The 20,335-nt window shown below is 50.5% G+C and overlaps 1 protein-coding gene and 1 long non-coding RNA gene across 2 annotated transcripts; one reads left to right on the forward strand and one right to left on the reverse strand.

The window, feature by feature from the left end:
* Nucleotides 1-310: 310 nt before the first annotated feature.
* Nucleotides 311-19,660, reverse strand: LOC146406855 (uncharacterized). Its single transcript, XR_014816673.1, has 3 exons — nucleotides 19,364-19,660; nucleotides 13,298-13,419; nucleotides 311-1,917 (listed from the first exon to the last, which is right to left on the reverse strand). It is a non-coding gene; the product is annotated as an uncharacterized LOC146406855 (long non-coding RNA).
* Nucleotides 5,410-9,158, forward strand: KBTBD13 (kelch repeat and BTB domain containing 13). The gene has a single exon (XM_021100064.2). The coding sequence runs from the start codon at nucleotides 5,678-5,680 to the stop codon at nucleotides 7,043-7,045; it is 1,368 nt and encodes a 455-aa protein (XP_020955723.2). The 5' UTR covers nucleotides 5,410-5,677; the 3' UTR covers nucleotides 7,046-9,158.
* Nucleotides 19,661-20,335: the final 675 nt, after the last annotated feature.

Genomic DNA, 20,335 nt, shown 5'->3' on the forward strand with positions numbered 1-20,335 from the left:
CCTCCTGGCCCAAAGCGACTGCACAGCCTTTGTAGCACAGAGAGAAAACAGAGCACAACACTTAGGGACACAGGCGCTGGAGTCAGACTGGCTGCACTGCAGTGCTAGCTCTGCTGCTCTCTGCTGGCCATGTCACCTTGGGCATGGGAGTAAGCCTCGGGGTGCCTCAGTCTCATCTATGAAACTAGTAATATATGGTTCATGTGTGCTGAAAGCAATGAATGGATAATATCTGTTAAATAAGGGAAAAGATGGTATCTGCTCAAAGGACTGTTGTAAAGATCATAGGCATTAAAGCACTCACAAACAATGCCTGACAGTGCAATTTATTTTTTTGCCTTATTTTTTTTTAGGGCTGCACCCACAGCACATGGAAGGTCTCAAGGTAGGGGTTGAATCAGAGCTACAGCTGCCAGCCCACACCACAGCCACATGGGATCCCAGCCTCGTCTGCACCTACACCACACAGGTCATGGCAGTGCCAGCTCTTTAACCCACTGAGCGAGGCCAGGGATTGAATCTGCATCCTCATGGATTCTAGTCGGGTTCATTAACCGCTGAGCCACAAAAGGAACTCCCAGTGCAATTGAAATGTTAACTATTATTTCAAAAAGCACAGACACACACTTCCCATCCACAAACATATATTGTCCCCAGTATCTTTCCCCAAGATCTGAGCTATACAAAAATGGACCAGTGGAGACTAGCGAGTGGGGAATAGACATGAGCTTCCCACTCCCACCCCAACCAGGCAATATTTACATGCAGGGCCTTACTCAACATTTACTGTTACCCATCCATTTTTACAAAGAAGGAAATCAAGTTTCAAAAAGAGACTGGACTAGCCCCGAGTCAGGGGCAGAGGCACAAGCCAAAAGAGAACTTGTTCTGAACCCCCAGTCTGCCCCACTCTATTTGCTCTGCCTCTTATCTCTCTCTCCACCACCCAAGTATCCCTACCCCCACCAACCGATAAGGTGGGCTAGGTATTCCTGTCCTCTCTCTTTCCCAGCTGAATGATCTTAGACAAGTCATGTAAATTCTCTAAGCCTCCCTCCATGCGGCGTCCAGTGCTGCGGGGCAGTGGTAGATCCTGGAAGAGGAACAGCGTGGCATCATAAAACACACAAGACTCTATTACATCTGGAAAGTGGGTGACCAGGGGGCACTGTGCAGAACAAAGGCGCCTAGGCTTTAGCCTACATGACTTTCATTAGGGAAGGTGATGTAGGTTAATAAGCAAAATCAGGTGCAGGTAATAAAGCTATCCCTTAGTGGGTGTGCTTTTGCACGTGCACCAAATTTGTTTATTGCATCATTCAGCAGTTTCAATGGTCTCCAACATCTCCCCCTTTTTTATTTGTTGCATGTGAACAGTCCTAGGAAATTTTTTTTGGCTTTTTTTTTTTTTGGTCTTTTTGCCTTTTCTAGGGCTACTCCCGCGGCATATGGAGGTTCCCAGGCTAGGGGTCTAATCGAAGCCGTAGCCACCAGCCTATGCCACAGCCATAGCAATGACAGATCTGAGCCGCGTCTGCAACCTACACCACAGCTCATGGCAATCCTGGATCTTTAACCCACCGAGCAAGGCCAGGGATCGAACCCACAACCTCATGGTTCCCAGTCGCATTCGTTAACCACTGTGCCACAACGGGAACTCCCAAGTCCTAGTAAATTTTGATTGCAGAGCATTCGTTTGGTTTCTATGGATCAATCCAATTCTGCAGACCATGTCCTCAGCATGTCTCCAAGTTGAACAGTCACATTCAGGCGATGGGGGTCTGTCTCCACCCTCCTGGGAACCTATTTTTCCAGCTTTTTTAAAATATGGGATAGGGCGATGGTCCTCTCTTCTGTAGCTATTTCCTGCTGGCTAGGAGCAATGAGTACTGGGTGGCTGGACATGGTAGGTTCCTACTATAGAGATTGGGAAGAAAAGAAATATAAGATTCATCAGTGGTTTGGAATTTAGGTTGATACCGGTACTATTGAAGGAGGAGTGTAGTTTTATCTAAATAGGTTTTAATGTTTGATGTGGCATTAAGTCATAAATAAGAGGAGCTATTTGTCCTTATACATGTTGTTTGAGAATACCTTTCTGCTGTTTTAAGAGAATACCTTGAAAATGCAAGGTTGCAGCTGCCAGCTGATGCTACTTTGAGAACAGCTGGTGGCATCAAGTCTGACTGGGCACATAAACCTTAAAGTTCTTAGCAATACAAAGACTTGTCTAAAACTACTCCCATACTATTTCCTATTATTACTTTGGATGTCTGACCCACAGCTACTCTAGTCTGCCTTTTTTCTCTCCTGGCCAATGCAGATGCCACTGTTAATGATTTCAGTTTTTCTAGATATAAGATGCAAGAATTGGGGTCTATAAAGATCCTTACCTGAAATCTAACTTTCTGAAGGCCTGTTCTGTCAGTTTTCCCAGAGCACAGAGTGCCTCACTCCTGATCTCCATGCTGAGCTCTGCTCAGGGGGTGCCGTGGGCTGGCAGCTGCAGTGGCCAATGCTTTACTCCATTCAGAGGCTGATGGCAAGTGCCAAACTTCTGTTCACAGTGTTTCCCCGTGGTCATAAAGTCAATCATAGTTTTGAGAGGCATTTCTTGACCAATTGTCCCACAGTGCTAGGAATGAGTATTCCTAAATCTGGCAAAGATTTTGCTGATAGGCAATTCAATATGCTATTACTGAACTAGGCCTTATTAACAGTAGCCAAAAAGTCTCTGGACCACCTATCTTTCTAGTCTATGATGGTCCAGGAAAATATTCCCTCTTTTTTGCATTCTTCCGTATTTAGAGATCACTGACCTCATATGGAACTGTGTATCATTTTATCAGATCAGTTACACATTTCACAAGTTTGTGAAAATAGTTAACAAAAATATAGCAGCATTAGTAAAGTCCTAAACAAAAATTTAAGAGCTTTCACCCTGTTCAGCTGGCTTAGTCGTTTCTTATCTTCAAAGGAAATTATATGCTGGTTTTGTCCATTCAGCCTAATTTTCTAGGGTTATTAGGTTTGTTATCCCCAGATGGTTTAATTGTTCCCAACATAAAGGAGTCTTTAGATTTATGTTAATATAGCCCGGCAAAGTGATAGCCCTTGGCTGAAGTCTCACTTGTTGCTAATTGAACTTGAGTAACATTAGAAGAAAACATTTATGGCCTGGGTCAGAACAGGTTATTAGCTGGCCAGGTGAGGGGGTATCCCACCTAGTAACATCAATAATAAGAGCCTTGGAGTGGAAAATCAGGGTAAATCAGAAGTAAAACAAATAACCATACAAATCAGGTGTGGCAATCTTAGGACAGTGACCTACGTCTGATGTCGTCTTCTTTTTTATTCGGGCTTTGCTGTTTTTCTCATTAGAGCCTGTTTTAGGGCAAGTTTGAAGTCACTAATTCTCTGTATAGACCAGTCCCATGTAGAGGCCTTTAAGTGAGAAATATAAATTTGAGTTAATTTTCTTCACTCCTTCCTATGGCACCTAAGAACTCCCGCTAGGAAACCTTTTATTAAGCTGGAGACAACCCTTTAAATGATACTTTTCCAGAATGTATACATATTCCCCTGGTTATCATGGGATATCTGCTCTTCACCCAGAGACAAATGACAACAATCAGCTTCAGAAACAAACTTAGATTCTTTTCCTTAATAATTTAAAGTTTATAATAATGTAACAGCGGCAGAGAACTATTAGGGAGGTGAGTTTTAAAACAGTAAACACTGATCTCAATATACAAAACTAGAATATGAATCAAAAGTCTTTTTCTTTAAAATTACTCTCACTTTTACCAAATATAGCCAAGTTAGGACTGTAGAAAGTCTTTCCCAAATGAAAAACATGTTTTCTAACCATTTCTTTTTCCATTATTGGGGTGGCCAGGGAGCCAGAAAGAACCAAGCGGTCGTCTTGGATTTCCCATAGCCCTGACTTAAGAAAACCTTCTTTTAATAGAGACTGAATACAAACTCAAGTTTTGCACTTGCTTACTTTTAAAATTAGTTTACTGAAATTTCAAACTTAGCCCAAAGCACGCACAAAATTCTTATTGTCCACTTCCCACAAACCTTCCATCACTTTTTGTATCCCTATTATTCTGTCCCTCATCTTTCCATCCAAAATAACAAGCTATAAGGCAGATTTTCTTTTAATAAAATGCAATTACATTCCTCCATTAAACCTAGGTACAATAAGGTATTATACTTAATGTTGATGACTCTAAAGACATGCCTATATTAGAGCAACAAACTTTGATATTAACATCTAATAATAAATATCAAATACTGAATTTTTGCAGTGCACGTGAACTAAAAATTACTTTAGGTATTTTAAAAACTTATGTAAGCGCTTAATTTCTTTTAAGCCAATTAAGTAGAGCTCTTTTATGAATTCATTTTGGCAATGCCATACAGGCACAACACAAAGACACACACAAGCTACACAGAGACCTCATGTTTCTCATTGTGAAGTGTTAGCCATAAATAAGGTAGATCTGTGTAAAACCTGTCAGTTACAAGAGAGATTGGATTCAAATTTACGCTCCCGCAAGGGTTCCAAAACGTATCTTACTAGTCCCCATGCAGATCAAGCAGAAATGGAAAGAGAGGCCCCAGACTGGTGGGCATGCTTTAAATTTTATCCTACACAATGCCAACACTCTGGGCCCCCAGTACCCTTGCCTGGAAACCAAGGGTTATATTTGGCCATGACTTCTAACAGTTCCTCTCAGACTCTGTTACCCAAGCCCCTGTTTTATCATAATTTAAGTAACTGAATATAATGTTTAGCATCTTGATCCTTCCCCGTTGTTATCCTGGTTTAAAGTTTCTACTTGCCACTCATGGTCGCCACTCCGTTGAGTGCAAGGCTACTGTTTCTGCTGTTTGTAGTTTCACCTTTTCCTGCTCATGGCAGACCTTCTCTTCCAGCCCCACGTTGGGTGCCACTCTGCCACGTCCAGCACTGCAGGGCAACGGGAGATCTTGGAAGGGGGACGGCCCGGCTTAATAAGACACACAGACTCTTTACATCTAGAAAGTGGGGGACCAGGAGGCACTGTGTTCTGCAGAACAAAGGCGCCTAGGCTTTTTAGCCCACATGACTTTCATTACGGAAGGTGATGTAGGTTAATGAGCAAAATGAGGTGCAGGTAATGATAAAGCCATCCCTTAGTGGTTGTGCTTTTGTATGTGCGCCAAATTTGTTTATTGCATCCTTTAGCAGTTTCAGTGGTCTCCAACAACTCCCAATACTTTACAGGTAATGTCCAAATATCCTGAAAGAAGTATTATTGGCCCCATTTAGAGGAAACAGGATGAGAGTTAGGGTACCTGCATAAGGGCTTACAGCTGCTTTAGCACAGGTTAAATGGGATATCTTTGCAAGCCACCCTCACAAACCCCTGCATACCTAGTTGCCGAGTATACTGGTCACTACTATTACTATTTTCATACGGAAGTGAGTGACCCGGGCAGGTCACGGATGCCCTCCCGGCTCGCAGCCATCCAGCCCGCTGGCCACCACATCACATGAGCCCTTACTATCTTTAGCCAGGGAGATATTTATATCCCCCAGGGAATCTTTTGCCGCTGCGGGGGAGCCCGAGTTGGTAGCCGCTGCATCCGGGCCTTCAGAGGCCGCCTCCGCCCCCTTGGGCTGGCCATGCCGGAGGCTCTGGTGCAGGTGTGGGTGGGCACCCATCTCTTCAAGGCCGAGCGAGCCCTCCTTGTGGAGCACTGTGGCTTTTTCCGCGGCCTCTTCCGCTCGGGCATGCGGGAGGCGCGCACAGCCGAGGTGCGCTTGGGCGTGCTGAGGCCGGAGGGCTTCTACATCACGCTGCAGGTGCTGCGCGGCGAGCGGCCGGCGCTGGCGGCCGCCGACGAGCTGCTGCAGGCTGTGGAGTGCGCCGCCTTCCTGCAGGCGCCGGCGCTGGCACGCTTTCTGGAGCACAGCCTCACGTCGGACAACTGCGCGCTGCTCTGCGACGCGGCCGCCACCTTCGGGCTGCACGACGTCTTCCACAGCGCCGCGCTCTTCATCCGGGACGGCGCGCGCGAGTTGGCGGCCCTGCTGGCGTTGCCAGAGACCCGCGCCTACGTGGCGGCGCTGAGGCCCAGCAGCTACGTGGCGGTGAGCACACACGCGCCGACGCCCGGCTTCCTGGAGGACGCGTCGCGCACCATCTGCTACCTGGACGAGGAGGCGAACAGGTGGCGCACGCTGGCCGCGCTGCCCCTGGAGGCCAGCACGCTACTGGCTGGCGTGGCCACGCTGGGCAACAAGCTCTATATCGTGGGGGGCGTGCGGGGAGCCAACAAGGAGGTGGTGGAGCTGGGCTTCTGCTACGACCCCGACGGCAGCACGTGGCGCGAGTTCCCCAGCCCGCACCAGCCGCGCTACGACACGGCGCTGGCCGGCTTCGACGATCACCTCTACGCCATCGGTGGCGAGTTCCAGAGGACTGCCATGAGCTCGGTGGAGCGCTACGACCCGGCCGCCGGCTGCTGGAGCTTCGTGGCCGACCTGCCACAGCCGGCCGCGGGCGTGCCCTGCGCCCAGGCCCGCGGCCGCCTCTTCGTGTGTCTCTGGCGGCCGGCCGATACCACGGCTGTGGTGGAATACTCGGTGCGGGCCAATGACTGGCTGCCTGTGGCAGACCTGCGGCGCCCCCAGAGCTACGGCCACTGCATGGTGGCTCACCGCGACTGTCTCTACGTGGTGCGTAACGGACCCAAGGACGACTTCCTGCACTGCGCCATTGACTGCCTCAACCTGGCCACGGGCCAGTGGACAGCGCTGCCCGGTCAGTTCGTCAACAGCAAGGGCGCACTCTTCACGGCCGTAGTGCGCGGCGACACCGTCTATACCGTCAACCGCGTGTTCACGCTGCTCTATGCCATTGAGGGCGGCACCTGGCGGCTGCTAAGGGAGAGAGCCGGCTTCCCACGGCCCGGCTCCTTGCAGACCTTTCTCCTGAGGCTCCCTTCCGGTACCCGGGGACCTGTGGCCTCGACGACGCCAGAACTATGACCCCCCTGGGCTGGGCTTGAGGAGGGGATGCCCAGGATCTTCCGTGAGCCATGGCTGAGTCTGTGAGGCTGGCCTTAGGAGCTGGGAACTTTTCTGTCCCCACCCTCCCAAACCCCATTGAGACATCCAGGTCTTGTGCCTTCTGGTGGTGTGAACACATCTAAGGATCTCATGAAGCAACAACTCTGGGATGTCAGCCCTCAAACTGCTTGGGCTCTCTTGAGAGTTGGTGGGTCGCAATGTCAGTGGAAGGGATGGGGAGGGGAGGATTTCAATAATCTAGGCTTGTGTGTAAATGGGCCAGTAATTGAGCAAGGCTGAGAGTTTGTTAAGTAATGTTAAACTGGCATCAGTAGGCAAGAATTAGGCACCTACTGTGTACCCAGCGCAGTCCTGGGCCTAATATGGCTGTAGTTGCCAGACGGGTGTCCACAAAGCTTAGAGTCTAGCCCAGGACAACAAAAGGTTTACATACACTTGTCTTAATCCACAGAGGGCTGAAGGCAATATAGAAGGGAAAAAAAACAACCCACCACCAACAACCCCCACAATGAAGTACTGAAAAAATTAGGACAAAGGGAAAATAGGAAGAGGAAAAAATAATTATTCCAGGAACAGGGAATAAAGTACTGAAAAAATTAGGACAAAGGGAAAATAGGAAGAGGAAAAAATATTCCAGGGTAGTAAACAAACTGTATGAAGAAAGCAAGCATGATAATTAGCTGCTGAAAGGGGAAGTTCAGAAAAGGAAAGATGGGAAAGCTAGAGCTGATGGGAAGAGTCTGTGAGCCCTGCCTTTAAGGCAAAACAGCTGTAGCTGGGGGCATCTGGGGAGGCAATGAGGCTGAACTGGCTTGTAGAAACGGGGCTGAACCTGGAGTGAGTCCTGCGAGAGAGAAAAGGTTCCCCACACCCGCTGATGGGATGTGGGCCCGCAGCAGAGAATCCAGTTGGAAGTCCCTTGCCCAGTGTCTTTTTTATCATCACCCCAGGGGCAGTGGACTATTAAGTGCCATGACTTCAGTCACTCAAGGTATGAACCCAGTTTGGGCCACATCTAACTGCCTCATCTTCCTCAGCTGTATCCCCTCCTCTACATTCTACAGCTTAATTCTCTCCTCCTAGCTCTCTGCTCCTGCCATTCCCTGGATCTGGACTGCCTTTCCTCTTCCTCTCTCTCTGTTGGCTCTGTACCTACCTCCTCTGTGCAGCATTGGCTGTTCCTAACCTTGGCTGCCATCATTCTCCGTGTTTGCGTGCGGGCACAGCCACGCACACGTGCAGCTAGCAAGAGCAGAGATTCTATTGTGCTGTCAGCCAAGCTGGGGCACTCCCGCCTACAGAATAGAATGATGAGGTCCGGGAAGACCCCCAAGCTGTAGAGACTCCTAGTTAGGGACCTGGTGTTAGACAAAGACTTACCCCTCCTTTAGAGCACCCCTACCCTGGTTTCTGGTCAGATGCCCAGCTTTTCCAGTCTACCCATGCCCCTGGGAACACTTCACTGAGTTGACCTAGATGGCTTTCATCCTCCAGGCCCCAAGGCCCATGAGAAGTCTTGGCCTCTTCACAAGTTGATGTAGCATCAACCTGGCACCACTTGGGCTTGGAACTTTGTGTCTGGGCTGCCCCTCACTGCCTTTTCCCTGACCTATGTCCCAAGTCCTGGAGAATGCTGCCCTCAGACGCCCAGGACCTTTTAGGCCTGAATTAACCTAATCTGGTGAGTCACAGTAATAAATGCTGAGTTTTACATCCTGTGAGGGATGCACAAAGTACTTTCACATCCATTTCCCACTCCAGCCATACCTCAGTCCTGGGAGTTGGGTGCCTTCTCCCAACGGATGAGATAATGTGAGGTTCAGAGGCCAAGTGACAGAGCCCTTCACTTTTTAGTTCTGTCCAAGTATAATTTTATTCACATATCAAAGATTTATATAACTCGTTAATGAGGAAACCAAACGAATGGTAAAGCTGGTTCCAAGGAGCATTTGGGAAACTAGAGATCTGTCTATTCTGTTGGAAAGATGTCCTGGAATAAGTTTGCTAAGGTAGAGATGGAGCTGATTAATGTCTTAACAGGAAATAAAGTCGTAACTTTTGTGATCCTTTACTGGACTAAAATCCTTTTCTTTTTCGCATACACGCACATACACACTTGTATAAGTTAGCATGTGACTTTGCACAATCAGGACCCTAATCATTTACAAATTGTAAAACAAAGATACAGTCTCCTAGAGAAAGAATTCTTAGTGCTTCAACCCTGCTCCAGGGTGACACCGAAAGGACATGCAGTCCTCCTTTTGCCTTTTTCCAAATTACAGATAATTTTTCTTAACGGCACAGAGCACTCTCCTCCTTACACACCAGCTCCCCCCATCACCAGTGCTGACCACACTTCTAATCTCAAGATACATCAGCTTATCTGCTCTCTCAACCCAAGTTGTTCATTGGCTTTTACAGCTGGCTGCGTGGACCAGCCCAAATGGGCCTGCTGGCTCCTGGGGTTCAGTGGTTTCTTGGTCCAGAGCAGCCCTTTCTGAGATGCATTTTGTGCATAATAATAACTCAGTGTTTGAAGCTTTCCCACAGTGGACTTATTTAAGCTTTTAAAGAATTTTAAGTAGTGGGCAGCTCAGCACCATCCGCACTCCCTTCTTAAAGATAAAGGTTTTTTCCAAACACCCAAAGGTCACATATGACTAGAAGGGGCACAAGGAGGAAATAGCAGAGCCTGGCTTTAAATCCAGGGCCATGTGCTGTTTTTCTGTTGCTGTCTCCCTGCTTGACTAACATTCTGGGACGGACAGAATGGTTCTGCCCATCTCCTTTATACTCCCCTCCCTGTTAAGCTTCTCTCTGCACCTCCCCTTCCTGGGGTTCATCTGCTCCCTCCCCCAGACTCAGCCCTTTCCCTCCTCCTCCTGGGTTCTCTTGCTATAGGATCTAGCTGGGAGAGGAATGGCCTCCTTGCCTGGAGTGTTAAGGACTAGTGAAGGGTCCCCCCAGGGGGTGGGATGTCTTCACTTTCATAGATACTCCCTCCCTCTACCAGTGTGGGAGAGGTTTTCATAATCCAGCCCACTGCTTCTCTGGCCTCACAGGTCAGGCTCCATTGTTTCCTCCAACAGCCCACCACCCTCAGCAAGTTTGGTTCTCAGTCTGGTTTGCAGGTGAGGAAAGCAGCAAAAAGCTGAAACGAGTCACCCAAAGTCACACAGCCAGTCAAGTGAAAGAGCAAGGACCTGGAACCAAGACTTGGGATTCTCAGCCTCTCACACCATGGCATCCAGACCTGGCCACTGTGCGAAGGTGTTTGGGGGCACAAGCCAGGTGCAGGGGGGCAAATTACAGAGGTACTTAGGGGTAACTAGGCCCAGGAGACTGGGTTTGAAATATCTCTGTGCCAGGCCAGAGGGACACTCTAAGAAGTTTGTCCCTCTAAAAAGATCTACACACACACACAAACACCCCTCGATGCAGTAAGGAGCATTTTCCTGAACTCCCGTGCAGCCCCACTCTCTGGAGTCCCCTTTCCAGTCTTCTACAGACTCTCCTTAACCATGACTGGATGCCCTGCAGCCCAAGCTTTCCTCTCTCTGGGAATTATCCTGCTTTGCTTATCCACCCTGCCTGACAGAGGCAGAAGGAGATGCCAGCCCTCCCCACACTTCACCAGCTGCTTCCCTGCTGGCCTCCCTTCGGTCTGCTCACGTGGGCAGAGCCATCCTGCCAACATGCCAGCCAGACCCTATTGCTTCTCTGCTCAGACCCTTGGGTGCTTCCCATCTCAACTGAGTGAAAGCCAAAGACCTGTCAGAATCCCCTGCTCCATTTCCTCCCAGATCTTATCTCTCAGCACTCTCCCCCTGGCCTCACTGCTTTTCTTCAAGTACACTGGGCAGGCTCCCACCTCAGGGCCTTTGCACAGTGTCATTCTGCCGGGCACACCTCCCTCTCTTAGTGCCTGGCTTCCCCACCACCTCCTCCAAGCCTTTGCTCAGATGTCACTTTCATGCTGAAGCCTTTCCTGACTACCCTACTTAAAATCTACCTCCCCCTTCTCTGCATCCCCAACTCCTGTTTTATACATCTTCATAGCCTCTAGCGTCATCGCCCATGCTATATTTTTACTTGTTTAGTTTCTATCCCTTCCTACCAAAACATGAGCTCTGTTAGGGCAGAGGTTTTTGTCTGTTCACTGCTCTATCAACAGGATAGTGACTACAACACAGTAGGGGCTTAAGAAATACTTAATGAATGAATGAAGGAGTGAATGGTACTCAATGGATGTCAGAAGAATGAATGAATCAAATGATCAATCAAAGGAAACACCTGTAAAGAGAGGCTGTTGGATTTCAGAGGTGAGGAGTAAATTTCTACCAGGGGGTGGGGTGGGCAGGTGACCAGAGGAGACCTTCATGAGGAGGTGTGAGCTGTGGGGTGCACAGTACGTGGGAAGAGTGGGACCTGAGGAGTTCCCATCGTGGCTCAGTGGTTAGCGAATTCGACTAGGAATGCTGAGGTGTTGGTTCGATCCCTGGCCTTACTCAGTGGGTTAAGGATCCGGCGTTGCCATGAGCCATGGTATAGGTCGAAGATGCGGCTCAGATCCTGTGTTGCTGTGGCTCTGGCATAGGCTGGTGGCTACAGCTCCGATTTGACCCCTAGCCTGGGAACCTCCATGTGCTGCACATGCGGCCCTAGAAACAGACAAAAAAAAAAAAAAAAAAAAAAAGAGTGGGACCTGAGAACAGCAACAGCTCAGAGGCCACTTCTCTGGCCCCAGTGGAGGGGAGAGGACTGGAAGTGCTAATCATCCTGTGAAGAATTGCTTCTCTTGGCAGCGGAATACACACAGGGCCAGTCTGTTTATTTTCCTTTGGCCCCAAGCAGCTGGGCCTCTTTTTCATCCTAATTGCTTTGCTTTGCGTTGCTGTCACTTCCCAGGAATGGTGGCAAGTTAGCTGTGCTGGTGGGAGACACAGCTATGGCAGACAGGTCACCTCTGAGCATGCACATCGTAGGAATGTGAGACCCCATGGAGGGGCCCGCCCCGGACTCATCCCAGCAGCGTCCTCTGCATCCCTCCTGATTCTGCCCCAGCTGGAGTAGGGAGTCCCTCTCTGGCATCTCAGAACTAACAAGTTAAAGGGGGCCTTTTGTAGGGTCACAGGGCCTTGGAGCAGAGTGTAAGCATCTCATCTAACCCTTCTCTTTTACTAAGGAAAAGATAGCCGGCGGTACATGGGGCAAATACGTTGCCTGGAGACCAACAGACATGCAGTGGACCACTCTGAGCTAAAACCCACATCTCTAGAATCCTCTTCCCATCACACCAGGTTGCATCTCTTGTGCTGCCTCCCAGAACATCTGGTTCCCTAAAACGATCCATCAGACCTGCCCTCCCGATGCTAGACTCCTTCCTCATTTTTCTCAGGAAATCTCACCCCTATCATGTCACGTTATTTCAGCACTCTGCATTCATTCAGCAGATAGAAACAAAAGAGTTGTCTGTAATGCTGGTATTTTGGCACCTGGGCTCTTCACATCACATCACATCACATCCACACACACACACACACACACTCACAATTCCGACAACTCTAAGGGTGGCCTTATGACATTAGCCCAGTATGCTTTTCTTTCCAGTAACATATTTTCTTTCTAACTGGGGCCTTCCATGAATAGGCCTAGCCCCAGAGTCCTGATTACTGAGGGAGGTTCATTCAGGGGCTCAGAGAGGGAGTGACTTTGGGTTGGGCTGGAAACAAGGGGCCGAAACTCTGCAGAGGGTCAGCTCTGCCGAGAGGCAGCCAGCTGCTTTTGAAGTCAAACCCCAGCTCTGACAGCACCTGCTCTCTGTCATCAGGGACGCTCCTTCCCCTTTCTGATATTAAGGCATCTCAGCTCTGAACAGGGAGGATGGTCCCTGCCCCGGAGTGTAGTTAGGAGAGTGGAGTGAGGACCTAGCGGCCCGCCCGGTTATGCTCACCATCTGTATTCCTTTCTCCTCCCGCTCCTGCTCCTCACTGAGACCCTTTCTGTGAAGCAGGCATGGGTGGCATGGGCTGGACAGTCCTGCGGTCCATGCACTTGTCCCCCAGTGAGGAGGCAGGACACCCGGACGGGTTAAGTGTCGACTTTGGCATCAGGAGACCTGGGTTCGCATTCCAGCTCCATCGCTTGCCAGCTGAGTCATCTTGGGCAAACTCAGTTTCTTTATAAAACGTTGAGGAGGATGAGACTTACCGTACACAGATTGGTGGTGTGCATAGACCATGTGGAGCGCCTGTGCCTCTCCTGGTAGGGGGGTAGGTTGGAGCCTGAGTGTGATGAGCCTTGAATGCCAGGCTGAGAACATGGGCCTTATTCTGTAGGAAGAAGGGAGACAGAGCAAGTGTTTGGGGTGGTGAATGTAGAAGATGGATGCCGTGCTTCGTGAATTCCAATGCCAAGCCCCTCACCTGCCCTGTCTGCTCCTCCGGATCTACTCTTTCCTTCTCCCAACCTCAGGAGGCTGCCCTGCTGGGTTATGTCACTGGCTGTCTTGACCCTGGCTCCTGATGGAGACACCAGCAGAAGGTGAGGGGTGGGAGGAATGAGGGGTCGGGGGACACCGTTGCTGGCTCCCTCCCTGCAGGGCTGCCTCACACCATCCTTTTTCCTCCCAGCTGCTCCCAGGTGGCCCTTCTCATGCACCCCTTTCAGTCTATAGGCTGTGGGGGCCACCTCTCCCCTCACCCCTGCAGATAGAGAGTGGCAAGCACCCCAGTGTCACTAGCCCCGCTCTTTCCCACCCTTGATAAACAGCCTCTTTTCTCAAGGCTCTTCTAATGACCTGATTTGACTTGCCATCTCTTTCCTGCCAAGATATGTGTGCTGTCCCCTCTGGCTCTTGTCACTCAGGGCATCTGGCCATCTGTCACTGAGTGGCTTGGTTCGGGTACAATACAGGCAGACCTTGTGTTATTTTGCTTTGCTTTACTGTGCTTTGCAGATGTTGCATGTTTTACAAATTGAAAAATGCTGTTTGAAAAATGGCACCAACACGAGCAAGTGTTGGCGCCATTTTTCCAACAGCATTTGCTCACTTTGTGTCTCTGTGTTACATTTTTGTCATTCTTGCAATATTTCAAAATTTTTATTATTTGTTGTGGTAGTCATCAGTGATCTTTGATGTTACTATTGTAACTGGGAGCACCATGAACCGTACCCATATAAGACCATGAATTTCATGGATTGTTGAAATGACAGCAAAAGATTTAGACTATTCCATAAATTTAGTTGATAAAGCAGTGGCAAAGTTTGAGGACTGACTTCAATTTTGTTTTTGTTTTTTGGTTTTTTTTGTTTTTTTTTGTTTTGGCCACCCCGTGATGTATGGAGCTCCTATGACCTATGCTACAGCTGTAGCAATGCCGGAGCCCACTTTAACCCACTGTGCCAGGCTGGGATCGTACCTGCATTCTGGCACTGCAGAGACATTGGTGATCCTACTGTGGGTGAAATGCTGTCAAAACAGCATTGCATACACCAGAGAAATCACTCATGAAGAGCCTGAGTTCATTGTTGTCTTATTTTAAGAAAGTGCCAGACATCCCAGCCTTCAGTTGCCACCACCCTGATCAGCCAGCAGCCATCAACGTTGAGGCAAGACACTTCCTGCCCTTTCCTGGAAAAAGGAGTGATTCACTGAAGGCTTAGAGGATGGTCAGCATTTTTCAACTATGAAGTATTTTTAAATTAAGGTATGTAGGAATTCCCTGTGGTGCAGCATATTAAGGATCCAGCATTATCCCTGCAGCAACTCGGGTTGCTGCTGTGGCTTGGGTACATTCCCTGGCCCAGGAACTTCCACATGCAGTGGGCACAGCCAAAAAAAAAAAAAAAATTAAGGTATATACCTTGTTTTTTCAGACAATATGCTAAGGCACATTTTACAGACTACAATATAATGTAAGCATAACTTTTATATGCCCTGGAAAGCCAACAAATTTGTGTGACTTTATGGTGGTATTTGCTTTACTGCAGTGGTCTGGAACTGAATCCACAACATCTCCAAGCTACTGGAAAATGTCCATCTCAGTATCTTGGTCTGATTACACGTGATGGGAACAAGAGACACATCTTACCAGAAGGGGTGGTAACTCAGTGACCGGAAGCTAGGGCCTTGCTTCCCAAGGCACTTGAATTGGAGGGGAAAAAAGTGACCTTTTGAAGCTCTCCAAGGAGTGGCTGGGAATGGAAGCAGGCCCAAATGCATGAGCTCCAGGGAGCACAGCTTCTGCTGCATGTCCCAAGTGAGGGACCAGGCAGGTCTGCAGTCCTGGCTTCTAGGTAGGCCTGGTTCTCCTTTGCCCGGGTCAGACCTGATTTTCACCAGGTTTAACTGGGGTGTCCTGCAGGGGACAACAGGGAGCCCCAGAGACCTTAACTCCAGGCCCAGCCACCCATTTGCTGCCAACCGTTTGCTAGGTGACTTTGGGCCTGTTACACTACCTCTCTGAGCCCCATTTTGCATATGTCATTGAAGACAATAGCCCCTGTCTGGTGCACACGTTTGCTCTGTGGTCAGGTGACAGGACATGTGTGCAGGCCCATGGTGAGGGGAGCTGGGTGCCCCAGCTGCTAGCTCAGACTTTCTGGGTGGCTTTTCTTCTTCTTTTTTTTTTTTCTTTTCTAGGGCTGCACCTGTGGCATATGGAGGTTCCCAGGCTAGGGGTCCAATCAGAGCTGTAGCTGGCAGCCTACGCCACAAGCACAGCAATTGGGGATCCAAGCCACGTCTGCGACCTACACCACAGCTCACAGCAATGCTGGATCCTTAACCACTGAGTGAGGCCAGGGATCGAACCCACAACCTCATGGCTCCTAGTCGGATTCGTTAACCACTGAGCTGTGATGGGAACTCCAGGATTTTTTTTTTTTTTCTTTTTCACCCACACCCGTGTCATATGAAAGTTCCTGGGCTAGGGATCAAATCTGAGCTGCAGCTGCATTACAGCTGTAGCATGCTGTGTACCAGGCCAGGGACTGAACCAGCGTCACCACAGACAAGCTGGTTCATTAACCCACTGAGCTGCAGTGGGAACTCTGACTTTCTGGATTTTAACCCAGCTCTAGCACTTTCTAGCCATCTGACCTTGGGCAGCACTTAACCTCTCTGAGCCTCAGGTGGCACCTGTCAAGGAAGACTGTTGGGAGGTGAGGAGCTAATACACAGAAGGAGCTTGGGAAAGCCTCCTTGCCTGCCTGCTTGCATCTCTCACAAGTGTCCTACATTAATAAATCTATTCCTTGCCTAAAAAAAAAAGAAAGAAAAAAGAAAAGGATGAGCTTAGGCCCACAGCAAGTGTCAATAAACCCCAGAAAATTCTCTACCCTCAGGCAAGGGCAATGGGTTATCTTGCCAGGAGCAATTGGTCTGGCTACAGATGAAGAAGGCAATTAATAACTATGTGGTGTGGCTGGGAACACCAAGGAGGGGCTTTTGGCCTTGCAAGCATTTCCCACCATTCCTTGGGGTTGGCCATTATCTCCAAAGCACAACTCCTGGACCTTTGTACCGTCTTAGGGTCATAGGCATGGGAGTCCTCTCACCGGATACTGAGACAGTGTCATCCCTATGACCCCTGGGCCCCAGCCCCTGTATCCAAAGTCCCTGCAGCCCTGGGGAGCTCAAGATACTACTCCTAACTTTAGCAGAAGTGACCTACCTTGAACCCTGAAAACAACTGCCCCTCAGCCATCTCCTTGGGCACCTGCCCCCTCATGGCTGGGCATGGGGCTGGACAGAGCAAAGCTCCTCATCTCCAAGACAGGGCTGGTCACCTCCTTGACCAGCAGTGCCCAACCCTCTCCTCAGGGCTGGGCACTAAGGAATGGGAGCCAGCTGCCTTTGTCCCCTGAAATCCCTGCATTGATGGTGTCATCCCACATACCCAGAGCTTCCCTTAATACCTTCTGGTGAGTCCTTCACCTGGCAATTTGGCAAAATCTCTTTGGAAGCCAGTTACCTATTGGCATGGCCACTTCCCAGAGAGCTTCATGGTTTCCCTCCTTCCTTTCCTTCCTCCCTCATCTCAGCAAATACCCAGAACACCTCCTCTAACCACAAGCAGTGCCAGGCAAGGGAGCAGAAAGACAAAGCTGGTTCGGCCCCTGCCTCCTGGGCTTCACGCTGAATGATGGAGGCACCCCTTCAGCAGCTGCAGGACCACAGGATGTCGCTGATGGAGACAAGCCCAGCAGCGAAACCCAGGGCCTCCAAGCCTCCTGGTGGCCTATGCCTCAGCCCATCTTTCCCTCATCTCGCTTTTCAGTCTCAGACTTTCTCTAGATTGGAGGGGTAAGAGGACATCCTCTCCCCTGTTTGGCTGCTGCTTTTCCTCGTGGCCTCCCTCTCACTGCATCCAGCAGAATGCTTTGGTGCTCAGCAAGAGAAACCGCCTTTGGCTAAGGAGAGCAGGATTCTAGTGGAAGGACTTTGGGTGGCCCCAGGCTCCCGGGAAGGTCAGAGCCCCGGCTGGGAAGGATGGAGCGAGTGTGTTCAAGGTTCTGAGGCTACACCCCAGGGTCAGCCTGGCTCTGTGCAGGTGACCTGTACCCAGCCCCTAGGCATATTTTGACAACACACTAGGATGGCCCACAGCTGGGGGAGGTCTTTCCTCCAGGTTCACTGGGTGTCACTTAAGAATGAGAGAGAATGACCCCCATCTGGGTGGCCAGACAACAGCTGCCATCACTATGGTCTCCCTTCCATCCCTCAGATCAGCACCACTGTGTCAATTACATAGCTCCCTGGCTACAGCACCAAGTCCAAACTCCAAGGCCCAGCCACAACCCTCCCAGCACACTGAGGAGCTCGCCACTCCCCGCTGACCCCAGGCTATCTCATGCCGGAGTGATGCAGCCTGCAATGATGAACCAAAACTACCGCCACAGAACCTCTCACTCACCAATTCTTCCTCTCTTTTTCTTTCTTTTTTTCTCTTTCAGGGCCGCACCTGCAGCAAATGGAAGGTTAGGGGTCTTCCCAGGCTAGGAAGTTCTCAGGTCCTGCCCTACGCCACAGCCACACCAGATCTGAGCCGCACCTGCAACCTACACCACAGTTCAACGCCGGATCCTTAACACATTCAGTGAGGCCAGGGATCGAACCCACATCCTCATGTATACTAGCCAGGTTCGTTACCACTAAGACACAACAGGAGCTCCCTTCCTCTCTTTTCTCACGTGAGAATGCCTGCCCACACGGCAAGGCCTGGCTCAGTTGTGCCCCTTCCTGGAAGACACCTCATTCCAGCCTAAGGCTCATTTCTCAGCCTGGCTCAAGCTCTTGCAGGTGGGCGCTCACCTCTGCCTGGAGGCTGCACCAGAATTGGTGCTGTCCCCACACGGAGCCCCTGAGGTCCTCCCCACCACCCCCATCTCCTCCCTGTGCCCAGCATAGGGCCGGCAGAGGTTCATGGCATTGTTTGGCTCTTGAGGGATTTAGAATCTGTGATTAAGCCATGCCTGAGGCTCATGTCTCCTGGGTCTCCGGCCCCCCAGCCCCTGGCTTCCATTTTTTCACCCTCACCCGGCACCCAGTTAATGTCTCTCTTCAGCCTGCAAACATTTTTTTAACAACCAAAAAATAAATAAATTCATAGGTTAAAAATCTTGAGCAATAAAACAGCAGATGACGTCGTGTGGGCAACTTCCCAGAGGACACAGAACTCACGTCTCCTGAGTGGGTGGCCTTATAAGGACAGGTTCAGGAGGAGAATGGGCAGGAGGCAGAGCCGCCGCCAGGAGAGGGGGAGAGTGGGGTGGGGGTGGGTGCCCCACCGCTAGGCGGGGTGCTGGCTAGGACCCAGTTCCACAGGAGGAGCTGGAAAACTACCACCTCCAGAGGCCCTCATTGGGCCAAAGCCCGGCTGTCCTTCCGCCTCCCCTGCCGTCACCACCAGCACCAGCACTGACCTACCTGCTCTCTGCCAGCGGCCGCACTGACCCACTCCGCCCAGCCTAGTGCTGGGAACCTCCCACCCAGGGAACAGGCCATTTCTCATTCTTCTTCCCACCTTCCCCCACTCCTGGTCCTGCAGGGCCTGGCGCCCAGCTGGCATGCAGTAAAGCTCTGCTGGGGGGCAGAATGAATGAATGCAGGGTTCTTTGGAGTAGTTTTGACTCATCAACTGGGCTGTACACCTGGAACACAGGGGCAGCGCCTTCTCAGGGGACCAGCGCATGGCTACGTGGGTGTTTGACAAAGGGTCTGGTGGTTGAGTGGGCCCAGCCTTTGAGGAGAGCTGAGCCATCGGTTCTTACCTCACTCGGGGTCACCTTGTCCCCAGCACGAAGGCACACACGCTCCACAGCTGCTCCAGAGAACGCCTGTGACAGGAGCTGCTCTCCCTGAGGACAGTGTGTGTACATATGGGAGAGGAGAGCCCCAGTCGTGTAAGCGTCCCTCTGACCCCAGCGTGTCTGGGAACAGAGCCCTGGCCCTTAAGGTCAGAGGGTGAGGAGAGGTGCCCGGAGGCCCTGTCCTGAGGGAGGCGCTCTGGAAGCCTTCCCCAATTCCCATTGCCGGAGCTCCTGAAAGCCCCAAATCCTCCTGGAAGTGAGTCTTAAAAAGAGAATGATCAAACGAGGCAACAACTGGGAGGGCCGCCCCTTCCCTTGGCCAGCTTTTACCCAGCTGAACCTTACCATTTATGAGCCACTACTCAGGAGGCAAGCATTGCTTGCACCCTAAATCCTCTTTTAAAAGGCAGAGTATTTCTCTGCAGGGGCCCGACAATCACCTCTCTAATCACCAGATAAGACAGACAGAGGACAGGGCAGTGAGAGGGCAGACTGGGGAGGGGACAGGGAGGAAAGTGGCTGGGGGGGGGGTGCCCCAAGGGGAGGAGAGTCTGGGAAGAGGAAGCTCCTGACTTCTCCATGTGACCCCCGGAGGCCAACTGCCACCAGAGGGTACAGCATCCTCTGCTATCCCTGTAGTGAAAGGTCAGGGCCAAGAGGAGGCTCTGGCAGCCCCTCCGCTGGCACTGCTTCCAGCGCCAGGAGAATGTTGTCAGCTGCGGAAGGTTGAAGCAAGGGCCTCAGAGGCTCTAGGAAAGGCGAGAGAGGAGCAGAGCCAGCTGTGTCGGCTTGAGCCTGGTCAGGGCCCAGCCTTGCCTAAGACCCTGACCTCTGGGTAAGCCCTGTTCTACTGTCATTCTGTTCCAAAATAGAAAGGTCCCTTGTATAAAGAGCAATGCAAAACACAACAAAACTCCTTTATGTGGCTGTCTG

Source organism: Sus scrofa, chromosome 1 (genome assembly GCF_054392235.1).
Source record: "Sus scrofa isolate SSC_HxYL_T2T_F1_AM1 chromosome 1, Sscrofa_HxYL_maternal_Yorkshire_Landrace_v2.0, whole genome shotgun sequence".
Classification (NCBI taxonomy): Eukaryota; Metazoa; Chordata; class Mammalia; order Artiodactyla; family Suidae; genus Sus; species Sus scrofa.